This window comes from Sinocyclocheilus rhinocerous, unplaced genomic scaffold, assembly GCF_001515625.1.
Source record: "Sinocyclocheilus rhinocerous isolate Xijiao unplaced genomic scaffold, SAMN03320098_v1.1 scaffold723, whole genome shotgun sequence".
Lineage (NCBI taxonomy): Eukaryota > Metazoa > Chordata > Actinopteri > Cypriniformes > Cyprinidae > Sinocyclocheilus > Sinocyclocheilus rhinocerous.
In genome coordinates this window covers 366252-378688 of record NW_015655571.1, presented here as the reverse complement: position 1 = coordinate 378688, position 12437 = coordinate 366252, and the positions used below count along the sequence as shown (strand labels likewise).

The 12437-nt window shown below is 37.4% G+C and overlaps 1 protein-coding gene across 2 annotated transcripts in view; it reads left to right on the top strand.

The window, feature by feature from the left end:
- The window catches only part of LOC107718507 (gastrula zinc finger protein XlCGF57.1-like), a 12085-nt gene extending 447 nt beyond the window's left edge, over window positions 1–11638 (top strand). The window contains exons 2-3 of one of the 2 annotated variants that reach the window (XM_016525608.1): window positions 7957–9085; window positions 11459–11638. In XM_016525608.1, coding sequence (XP_016381094.1) covers window positions 7957–9085; window positions 11459–11471 — 1142 coding nt within the window. In that variant the 3' untranslated portion in view covers window positions 11472–11638. The remainder of the gene's footprint in view (window positions 1–7956; window positions 9086–11458) is intronic. The other variant, XM_016525609.1, reaches the window with a different exon arrangement.
- Window positions 11639–12437: the final 799 nt, after the last annotated feature.

Below are 12437 nucleotides of genomic sequence, written 5' to 3'. Positions count from 1 at the left end.
CACGAGTAGACACGCCCCTTATTGCTGATTGGCTACAAGTTTGTTTTGCGATTCGGCCCGAATCAGTTTTTAAAGCATTTTTGAAAAATCCCTCACTCTGCCTTTAAGAGAGTTTTCTACGAGTCATTTTACGACCTTTCGTTATTGTTTCACGTGCGTTTCCCAAAAATGCACTTAACGCAATCGCGCATAGCCGTGCTTAAGTGCTACTTAGGAGTCGCTATCCGTTTGTCAAGTGCTGAAATGTCAGCTTATAGAATGGCTCGTAATTGTAGTAAACGCTCGTTTATTGAAATGTTAAGCTAATGCTGCGTTCCAGACCGTTTATTGAAATGTTAACCTAATGCTGCGTTCCAGACAACTCGGATATAATAACAATTATATTATATTATATTATATTACATTTATACGTATAATATAATATTATACTTTACATAAAAATATAGGCTACAATATACTTTATACAAAAATATATATTATAGTAAGCTATATAATATCTATATAGAGACGTAATTTCCGGGTCCAATACATTGGTTTTCGTGCACGTCATTAAGTCATTGAGAGATTTTTTCCCCCAGTCTTTGAAGCATATTTCCTACATTACTAATTAAATTTTTTATTTATTTATTTTTTGGTTCAGTCATTCAGTTTAGATGTGTATTTCTATTTTTTCTGCCCTTTTTAATTATTTCATTTATAAATTCATAAAAAAAATACAAATAAAAAAAATTAAGTAGCCTAATATAGTAATAAAGTGTAGAATAAAGTACAATCAAAACTTTATATTATAATCACATTGCACTTGAATAAAGTTAAAGGTGTAATCTGCCGATTGTCCTGCAGGTGACCGCATAAATCTGTCTTCTTACGATGCACTTAGGGCTTTACGATTACTCCAGAGCACTCGTAGATCTACGAAGATATTCAAGTGCTACTTAAGTTACGATGCTTTTGGGAAACAGACCATTATACTAAGATCAGTCGTACGATCGTTTTTACGAACTTCTTAGGCTTACGAAGCTTTTGGGAAACGCAGCCCTGTACATTTTCTCAATTCATTTGCCTTTGGCACAAGTTTTTGTACACTGTCCAAGTGTTTGGCACAAGTTTTTGTACACACCTTTTACACCGTCTTACTCAATTTCGTTTTTATTGAAGAAAATTCAAGTGTAATTAATGTAATTTGTTTTTAAAGATTCTATTAACTATAAAACTTGTGCAGTTATGCTAATTCCAAAGGGAAACTTTGTTGTCAGTGGACAGAAATATTACCCCAACAAGCCAATGTAAACATCTCAATTGCATTGTCTGTAAATTTGCAACAAATTAATTTACAGGGTTCCTATTTTTCATTAGTGGCCTACAGAACATTCTCAAAACAACCTGAGAGGACAGTTAAAAAGGGCTTATTAAAAAAAATAGTTATTCCAAATGGTACCATAATATAACCGGGTATTTGCAGGATTTTTAAAATCAAATTTAAACATTTTAAAGACCTTTTTAAGACCTGCACTTCACATTTCAGCCTTTAAACATGTTTTTTAGAAAAGGGATGCGTCAAAAGTATCAGTTATTATATTCATTTAAACAATTACTATCAATCAATTATTATATTAAATAACATAAATATATCTTAGTGACTTAATTGTTTAGATTTTTATAATGCATTCGCTTCTTGTCAATCCACCGGTTCACATTTAAAAATATATAGCAAAAATAGCAGATGGGCTTAATAATATAGCAGATTTCATAATAATATAGAAATATACTAGAGTTTTCATGGCCTTAAATTAGGGCTGTGCAAAAAATCAAATGCGATTTTCATGCGCATCTCGTCAGTAAAGCCGCTTCTGGTGATTAGTAGTAAATCTCCAGCACGTGCTTTCAGATGGAGCGGCATTTACTACACATAGCCGTAGTTCACTGACAAGCTACACAAAATTGCATTCAAAATCGCATTCGATTTTTTGCACAGCCCTTCCTTAAAGGGGTCATATGATGCCGCTAAAAAGAACATTATTTGGTGTAATGAAATGTGTTTATGCGGTTTAAAGTTAAAAAAAGTAGGTATGTGGGGGCGTGTTCGAACGAGCCGTTTTAGGTAGGTGTGGCTGACTCTTAACTTTTATAAATAATATCTTTGGATTTGAGACTTTAGTCTTTGCAACTTTACAGATCTTCTTTATGCACCAAGAGCTTGTAACACTCCAAAGAGAAAGGAAAAATTGAAATCGCATCATATGACCCCTTTAAATTTAAACAATTAGCCTGAAAACTTTTAAAGACTTGCGGAAACCCTAAGAACATAGTTCAGTGCAAACATTTCTGTCATGCATTTGGCTAAAAGGTTTTATTGACTATGAATTTTACCTTTGAAATTTAAGGCAAGTGCAACTCTGGCGTCCCCGTTGTTTGTGAGCAGTGGTGTGAAGGCGATTTAAATAAAAATACAGATTGCCAAACATATGGGTATTCCCTTGAACTTGGTAAAAAAAATCTGTTTACCACCTTGACTGGAAAATACTGTTTTCATGGTCCGTTTTTCATTTATTATTTGCTAATGTTAGTGAATGTTTACGTTAGTGCAAGTCCTACTACGCTGAAAATAATAAGGGGAGTGGTTGAAAACTAGAGACCTCTCCTGTTTGGAGATAGTAGTAACATCATAAACTGAAAACAATCTTTACGTGATTTACTTTTCAAATGTTTTAAAACTGATCATCCGAGTCTAATATACTGTAGCCCCTATTGTATCTGTACATTTTCTTTATTCTTCTCGTCCAACGGGAGTCTATGGGCAGCCCTATGAACGGAACATAGGAAAATTATGAAAATTGGCACACTTGTAGTGATGACCATGAGTAGTAATCTGATCAACTTTGGGGTCTCTAGGACCAACTCTATAGCGCCACCACCAGTTCAAAAATTCAACATTAAAATGGTAATAACTCTTGAACCCCTTGTTCTAGAAAAATGAAACTTAGTACACCAGATTCCTCTCTTCATGATGATCAAATTATATAGCTTACATTAAGACTCCACCCATTACAGTAGCGGACATTTTGAAAAGTACATTATTCTGTTTTGTCCGCTACTCCTCCTTCAAATTTTGTCAAATTCTTCTGAAACTTGGCAGAGATAATCTTTGGACTGAGCCACACAGAAATAACTGAACAGAATTTTTTGACTTGTTGGTGAAAAAAAAGTTATGATGTTGTGAACTTACCAAGGTTGACCCGAAATCGGTTCAGATGCTGTATCTTGGCCAAACTTTGATCAATCGACACAAAACGTGGTACACTTCATCAACACCATGATCTGAGGGTACATGCCAAAGATGTACAAAGGTACATGCCACATATGGATCATGAGATACCAAAAATGGCTATTTTTCCTAATCACTTTGAACAGTTAGTCAGAAAATCATGATCTTTCTGTCTATGGATTCTTTGGGTCATGCCGAATCTGAGGATATCAATTTTGCCAGGATTGGCTGAACCATGTGTCTGCCATTTTGATATTTGACATAAATTGCAATATCTTTTAAACCAGGGCTGTCCAAACTCGGTCCTGGAGGGCCGGTGTCCTGCAGAGTTTAGCTCCAACTTGCCTCAACACACCTGACTGGAAGTTTCTATGCCTAGTAAGAGCTTGATTAGCTGGTTCAGGTGTGTTTAATTAGGGTTGGAGCTAAACTTTGCAGGACACCGGCCCTCCAGGACAGAGTTTGGACAGCCCTGTTTTAAACCATTTGACATGTCTGCACAAAAAGGATCATCAACACCATGTCCTGGAGGTACTTCGGAAGTTTGAAGACCGCGCCACCTAGTGTTCCAGAGATATAATGATTCTTGCAAAAACATAACTTTTGAAAATGTTTTCCAAACTTTTTTTATTTTTATGTCCAGTCATTCCCTGGGTTATGTCGATTCTGACAATATCTCATTTGTAATTTTCCATCAGTATGTCTGTCCGCCATATTGAAGTAAAACAAGTTTTTTTTTTAACTACTTCTACAAATTTTGTCCAAAATCTGATCATATGATCTTTGGACTGAGCCGCACAGAAATGACTGAACAGATTTTTGATATTCACTACCGTTCCCGAGAAATACCTCTCCAAAGTAGACCGTGCCTGGGCTTGTTGATTTATGCTACCTAGCTTAGCATGCTAAATGGTTAGCATGCTAACTGGTTGCCATGTGTTCTAATGTGACTCTTCAACTATCAGGTTAACTGTAAGCTACGTTAGTAATAAGTTAGCAACTCTGAACATGCTAATCTCTCTAAGATGCTAAGTCATGCTTTTGTGAGCTCATTCTAACACCTAAACCATGGCCATTGTCACTCCTTTGCATACACCTTTCTAACACATATCATGTCTCACAAAAGTTAAATCAATATATTGTTCTCTGTGAACGAGTGAACAGGATGATTTTCACATCATTTTGTAGCAAAAACTATAGGCTACCACGTCCAGTTCTCAAAAGTCTTGTGAACAAATATTCTGTATGTGTTTTATGGCCTTATTTCAGTGACTACAAAAATTGTAGTTTTTCACTAACCACGCATAAACGTTGTTTTCTTAAAAACACAAACATGCACTTTCATGCTGCTCACATATTTTAGCCCAGTTTGTTATGAGACTTTAGCCATTAATATGTTTTTAAGATACTGGAAAAAACAAAACAAATGTCAGGGCATGTCAAAACTTCTCCAGGGCCTTAAAACACCCTCAGACCCCAGAGGGTTAATGGAGATATAGGTAGACATAATGGCTGTTAATTTTATGTTTTCAATGTTATTATGCACATAGAGCCAAGAGATGGCCAATAAACACAATATTTACTAACGCCTACACTGTGGATCTTGTGATCTTTTTTTTTTACCCCTTTAATTCAGCTGAATGTAAATTAACCAATCACATATTGGAAGATTAAAAATGTGTTGCCTATTACAGTTAAAAATATGTATTATTATTAATTAAATGGCATATGCGACAATATACAATGACAACGTTTCCTATACATTGATATATTTGTGGCGGCCCACCACGATATCAAACCTGACTGCCAAAAATAGATTTTCCAAAAGGTTTTGACTTCGTTGAATTAGCAGGAGCACTGCACATTTAAAAATCAAAATGAGGCACGGGTGTTTTTATATTAATGCATCTTTGAAGGGAACCGACTCAAAGAAGCTTTGATGTCATTTTCATTTTGTTTTTCCTATAAGTAAGGGATAATGTACATCCTGCCGGTTGTTATCTCAGAATAAACCCCGACAGGGTGATCAGGTCTTGTATCAGCCTGAAGGGGTTTATTCTGAGATAACAACCGGCTGGATGTACATTATCCCGCTTATTACACGGCTACTTGCCACATAAGTAAATAATTAGACGCGAAATATTGATTTGAGTTGAAATATTTGAACGCAAAGCTTCTGTGAAGACCGCAGTTGCGAGCAAGCGGCAAATTCAAACTAGACGGACATTTAAATGAAACGGTGCAGTCACACCACTTATTACACAACATTTCACCACAAAAATAATTAAGGCAATAAAAGAATTAAGACGAAAATGTTTTAAAACCTTACCAGTTTGTTAGTTCTCTTATAATCCATTACAGCGTACAAAACAATCGTAGCAAAATGGCAGCAGCTGCGTTTGTATGGAACGAGAGAGTGCCATAATTAAATAATTGTACACCATTTTGAATCGAGTTTTAATATTTTATTAGCTAAACAAACGCAAAGCTTCCACCAAGAAAAAATAGTTCAAGCAAGAGTACAGCGCCGACTGCTGTTACCCGGATGAGCCTGTGTTATTAGCTTTTACCGGTTGTTATCGAGGGATAACATACCTCGGAATGTCGCGACTGACCAATCAGAATGAAGTATTCCACAGAGCCGTGTAATAATACTTGATAAAGAATCATTTGTGAGTGCTGTGCTGCTTTGATTACTGTTACTGGGGAAAGCGCTATTTCTGCTGTTCCAAAAGCGCCTCCTGCTGGCAGCGAATGAATTTGCGTTTTCATTCAGACAAACAAAAGAAAAGCGACTGATGATTTTACGATATGGATTCCAAATTATATTGCCCAAAAATGAGCCCTAAACTATCCTCACATTAACAATGCATATACAGTACAAAAACAAAATAAATGGGCCTCTCCAGCATTTGTTTGGGGTAGGTCTCCTGTAATTGACGTGAAGAATTGGAATCGGTCAAAATTCTTCATTTCTGTCAATGTCAACAAATGATTAACACTAATGACACTTTTAAAGACAATTCATACCACAGAATGTAACTAATGCAATGAGAAAAAAACCATATTCACGCAGTCACCTGCATCAAACAGCACAAGCACTGTGAACACACCTGATGCAGCGAGGCAAACTCTGTACGTTAAATTGTATCCTCTTTTAGGTGTTTATAAAATGATTCGGTGTGCTGTACAACTTTAGTCATGTTTTTCTGTTTCAGCTTCTCTTTTTTTTAAATGTATTGTCTTCTAAATTTGCTTGCTAACTATTTCCATGATCAATTTTTGCAGCACTACACATTTTTAAAGATTATTATCTGCTGTAACTTACAGATGGCTCTGAATCCAGTTGCATCGTTGTTCCCCATAAAACCAGGCCAGAGTTAAAACAGCTGGAGCTGCCGCAGTTTAAAGGGTCTTGAAACCCTCTGTATTTTATTCTGATCATCTGCGGAAACAGTCAACCAAACATATAAAAGGTTACACTGGTCAGTTTAAATAGACCGTAGTATACCGGTCCACTCTGCTGTTATGCCAAGGACGTTTTTGCTCATGTGAAGAGGATGATCTTTTCCTTCTATATGCGAATGCGTGTAAAGTACAAGCCTATCATTCATTATAAATAATAGTTTAAAATTCAAATACATTGCGAATATGGAAACATTTGGATTTGTGCCGAATGAGATGTGAGCAATAAGCTCCAAATACATCTAGCCAAACCCGCGCTCGCTCCGTCTCGTATGCACGCAAGCATGCACTGTCACGATCTAATGCACTGTAAATGCCGGATTGTTAAAAACAAATAGGCCTACCTGAACGCACAAATTAAAAATCTGACATTTTCCGGAACAGGATCCAGCAGGATTAAATTAAGTACTGGTCATAATTGCTCACATGAAATATTTTTATGTGAGTATTGTGTTTTGCTGCAGCAGCGCCGATGGAAGCGGTTCACTGACTGCGCAGCACAGCCACACGTGCCACAGTTACGTTTGGGATAATTTTATTTTAAATGCCATAATGTCAGTTGAAAACATTGCAATTGTGTTTTAAAATACAACAACGAGCACCACAAAACCATTTAAAGAGGCGCGTTCAGCGCTCTCCGTGTCGGGATAGGAAACCGTCTACAAAGTAAAATGATCTCAAACGTACGGCGCACTCTCTTCATTTTATCAAATGATCATTATCACATCTATTCATTTTACAACCCTGCTACTAGCATTTTATTCAGACTAAAATTCGAGTAAGATAGCAGGGTTGTTGTTTTTTTGAGTTGCTTTTGCACATCCTGTCATGCCGGTGACTAGGGATGGGTATCGTTAAGGTTTTAACGGTATTACTACTCTGTTAAATGTGAGCCAAAATCATCACAATTAAAAGAACCAAAGACTTAAACTACTTCAGTCTGTGTGCATTGAATTTATTTAATACACGAGTTTCACAATTTGAGTTGAATTACTGAAATAAATGAACTTTTCCACGACATTCTAATTTATTGAGATGCACCTGTAAGTGAAGAGTTAGCAATATTGAGAAGGGTTTCTCAGATTACATGCAACACCTCTTGCAGTTGCTTAGTGGATATAAGATGCAGTTGTATGTTAGGTTTGACACTTTACATATTTGAATGTTTTGATGTGTTCTGTGTCATTAAACTGGGATTAACATTTGTTTGTCTTTTTAAACCGTAGACCTGATGGCACTGAAAGAGAAGAGTGAAGTACTGAATGAAATGGAAGAGAAAGATCATTTCATAAATGGAGAAAAATCTTTTACTTGTTCACAGACTGAAAAGACTTCCTCAAGAAAAAGGGCTAAAAAGACAGGAGGACGTTATTTCACCTGCCAACAGTGTGGAAGAAGTTTCATTAAAAAAGAAAGCCTTAACAGACACATGACCGTTCACACTGGAGAGAAGCCTCACACCTGTTCTCGGTGTAGAAAGAGTTTTGATCAACATGAAAACCTTGAAGTCCATATAAGAACTCATAGAAAGAAACTGTACACATGCCCTCAGTGTGGAAAGAGTTTCGGTCAAAAACGACACTTTGAAGGCCACATGAGAATTCACTCTGAAAAGCAACCCTACACATGCTCTCAGTGCGGAAAGAGGTTTAATCATAAACAGCGCTTAGAAGACCACATAAGAACTCACACTGGAGAGAAGCCTTTCACCTGCCAACAGTGTGGAAGAAGTTTCAACCAAAAAGGAAACCTTGACAGGCACATAAACCGTCACACTGGAGAGAAGCCTTTCACCTGCCAACAGTGTGGAAGAAGTTTCAACCAAAAAGGAAACCTTGACAGGCACATAAACCGTCACACTGGAGAGAAGCCTTTCACCTGCCAACAGTGTGGAAGAAGTTTCAACCAAAAAGGAAACCTTGACAGGCACATAAACCGTCACACTGGAGAGAAGCCTTTCACCTGCCAACAGTGTGGAAGAAGTTTCAACCAAAAAGGAAACCTTGACAGGCACATAAACCGTCACACTGGAGAGAAGCCTTTCACCTGCCAACAGTGTGGAAGAAGTTTCAACCAAAAAGGAAACCTTGACAGGCACATAAACCGTCACACTGGAGAGAAGCCTTTCACCTGCCAACAGTGTGGAAGAAGTTTCAACCAAAAAGGAAACCTTGACAGGCACATAAACCGTCACACTGGAGAGAAGCCTTTCACCTGCCAACAGTGTGGAAGAAGTTTCAACCAAAAAGGAACCCTTGACAGGCACATAAACCGTCACACTGGAGAGAAGCCGTTTATATGTGGTCACTGCGGAAAGAGTTTCAAAACTAAATTAGCATTTAAACACCACATGAGGTTGGAGAGTGTTTTGATCAACATGGAAACCTTGAAGTCCACATGAGAACTCATAGAGAGAGACCCTACACGTGCTCCGAGTGTGGAAAGAGTTTCTGTCAAAAACAACACTTTGAACACCACATGAGAATTCACACTGGAGAGCAACCCTACACATGCCCTCAGTGCGGAAAGAGGTTTAATCATAAACAACACTTTGAAGACCACATAAGAATTCACACTGGAGAGAAGCCTTTCACCTGCCAACAGTGTGGAAGAAGTTTCAACCAAAAAGGAGCCCTTGACAGGCACATAAACCGTCACACTGAGCCATTTACATGTGGTCACTGCGGAAAGAGTTTCAAAACTAAATTAGCATTTAAACACCACATGAGGTTTCACATATGAGAGAACTGTTTTTTTTAGTTATCAGTTTGAGTCATGTAATAAAACCAGAGAGAAGCCTTTGCTGTGCCATCACTGTGGAAAGACTTGCAGAAACAAGACAATCTTGAGGTTCACAGAAGCATCACTGATATAATTCACAATAGCTGAGCAGCGGATTTGGGTTTAAAATGTGTTTTGTTTTGTTTGGTCGGATCACAAATAGACTGTTCCTGTATCACTGTCTCTTTTGACCACTTCTGTCCCCATTTTGTCAAGGGTAGGGTAAATGCTTGGAATCTTTCACATCTTGTGATCAAATTAATAAAATATGTTTGCTCAATTTACATATAAACGTAAGTCTTGGGAAAACTACCAAAGAGGGAAAAGATATAAAGAAGAACGCAGTGCTGGTGACAATAAAAAGGAATCAATAAACTGAAAATTATAGTGTGATTTAAAGAGGGGTACGGTGTAAAACGTGTAATTGCATTAACAAATGAGTTGAAATAAGCAGATGAGATCAAGTGTGCAAAAGTACTTCAAAATGGAGCATTGGTGGTAAAAAGTAATAGTAAAGAGCAGCGGAATAAAGTGACAATTAAAATAGTATGTAAACAATGATTCTAAGGGTGCTTTCACACCTGGCCCGTTGTTTCGGAACCTGGTGCATTTCTCCCTTAGCTCGGTTTGTTTGGGCATATCACGGCAATCGCGCTCGGATCCGCGCCAAAACAACCAGTCCGATCACACTGGAGAGAAGCCTTTCACCTGCCAACAATGTGGAAGAAGTTTCAACCAAAAAGGAAACCTTGACAGGCACATAAACCGTCACACTGGAGAGAAGCCGTTTATATGTGGTCACTGCGGAAAGAGTTTCAAAACTAAATTAGCATTTAAACACCACATGAGGTTTCACATATGAGAGAACTGTTTTTTTTAGTTATCAGTTTGAGTCATGTAATAAAACCAGAGAGAAGCCTTTGCTGTGCCATCACTGTGGAAAGACTTGCAGAAACAAGACAATCTTGAGGTTCACAGAAGCATCACTGATATAATTCACAATAGCTGAGCAGCGGATTTGGGTTTAAAATGTGTTTTGTTTTGTTTGGTCGGATCACAAATAGACTGTTCCTGTATCACTGTCTCTTTTGACCACTTCTGTCCCCATTTTGTCAAGGGTAGGGTAAATGCTTGGAATCTTTCACATCTTGTGATCAAATGAATAAAATATGTTTGCTCAATTTACATATAAATGTAAGTCTTGGGAAAACTACCAAAGAGGGAAAAGATATAAAGAAGAATGCAGTGCTGGTGATAATAAAAAGGAATCAATAAACTGAAAATTATAGTGTGATTTAAAGAGGGGTACGGTGTAAAAAGTGTAATTGCAGGAAAGACTTGCAGAAACAAGACAATCTTGAGGTTCACAGAAGCATCACTGATATAATTCACAATAGCTGAGCAGCGGATTTGGGTTTAAAATGTGTTTTGTTTTGTTTGGTCGGATCACAAATAGACTGTTCCTGTATCACTGTCTCTTTTGACCACTTCTGTCCCCATTTTGTCAAGGGTAGGGTAAATGCTTGGAATCTTTCACATCTTGTGATCAAATTAATAAAATATGTTTGCTCAATTTACATATAAACGTAAGTCTTGGGAAAACTACCAAAGAGGGAAAAGATATAAAGAAGAACGCAGTGCTGGTGACAATAAAAAGGAATCAATAAACTGAAAATTATAGTGTGATTTAAAGAGGGGTACGGTGTAAAACGTGTAATTGCATTAACAAATGAGTTGAAATAAGCAGATGAGATCAAGTGTGCAAAAGTACTTCAAAATGGAGCATTGGTGGTAAAAAGTAATAGTAAAGAGCAGCGGAATAAAGTGACAATTAAAATAGTATGTAAACAATGATTCTAAGGGTGCTTTCACACCTGGCCCGTTGTTTCGGAACCTGGTGCATTTCTCCCTTAGCTCGGTTTGTTTGGGCTTTAAACACCACATGAGGTTTCACATATGAGAGAACTGTTTTTTTTAGTTATCAGTTTGAGTCATGTAATAAAACCAGAGAGAAGCCTTTGCGGTGCCATCACTGTGGAAAGACTTGCAGAAACAAGACAATCTTGAGGTTCACAGAAGCATCACTGATATAATTCACAATAGCTGAGCAGCGGATTTGGGTTTAAAATGTGTTTTTTTGATAGGATCACAAATAGACTGTTCCTGTATCACTTCGAGGGATCTTTCACATCTTGTGATCAAATGAATAAAATATGTTTGCTCAATTTACAACCAGGCTATATCACAATGTATAATGGGTAATTACGTAAGTTCCGTGAAAAGCATTAGCTTTGTTGTTTTGCTAATACCTCAAAATGAACCTGTGAATGTGTGTGAGTACGTCTTCGCCATTCAAAATCAGAGCACACTTTTTCATTTTATAATGCCGTCTTATTGCTCTTCTTCATAGTAGGTACATTTTAAAAAATGTTTTCCCGATGAATCCTGGACTCCTGCTCAAAATTATAAATTAATATAACGACAGCTACAAAAAACAACAACGATAAGCCCGCGAAGCTGTTGTTCCATCCTGACGGATGACATGCGTGGAATCCCGGAAAATAAACCATGGAACTTTGACCAATGAGAGGACAGCTCACTCGCGCATGACTTGTATTAACAAATTTGGTCCGTTTAGAAACTGCTGTGTGAAAGGGAACCGCACCAAGAATAAAAAGCAACATTGCTTTGTTCCGAAACAGGGATTCAAATGATTACAATCAATCTACAGGTGTGAAAGCACCCCAAGTTGCAGTCAAATAGGTAATAAAATATGGGTGTGTGGAGTAATAAGTGGGGTCCCATTAAGTGTGAACATGGGTATATAATGGGAGGAAATATAATGGAAACCAAACACTTAAAACACTCTCTAGTTATCTGTGTTTTCACCTGAGCTCTTTCTTCCTGTCAGTTTGTCTGTCATGTT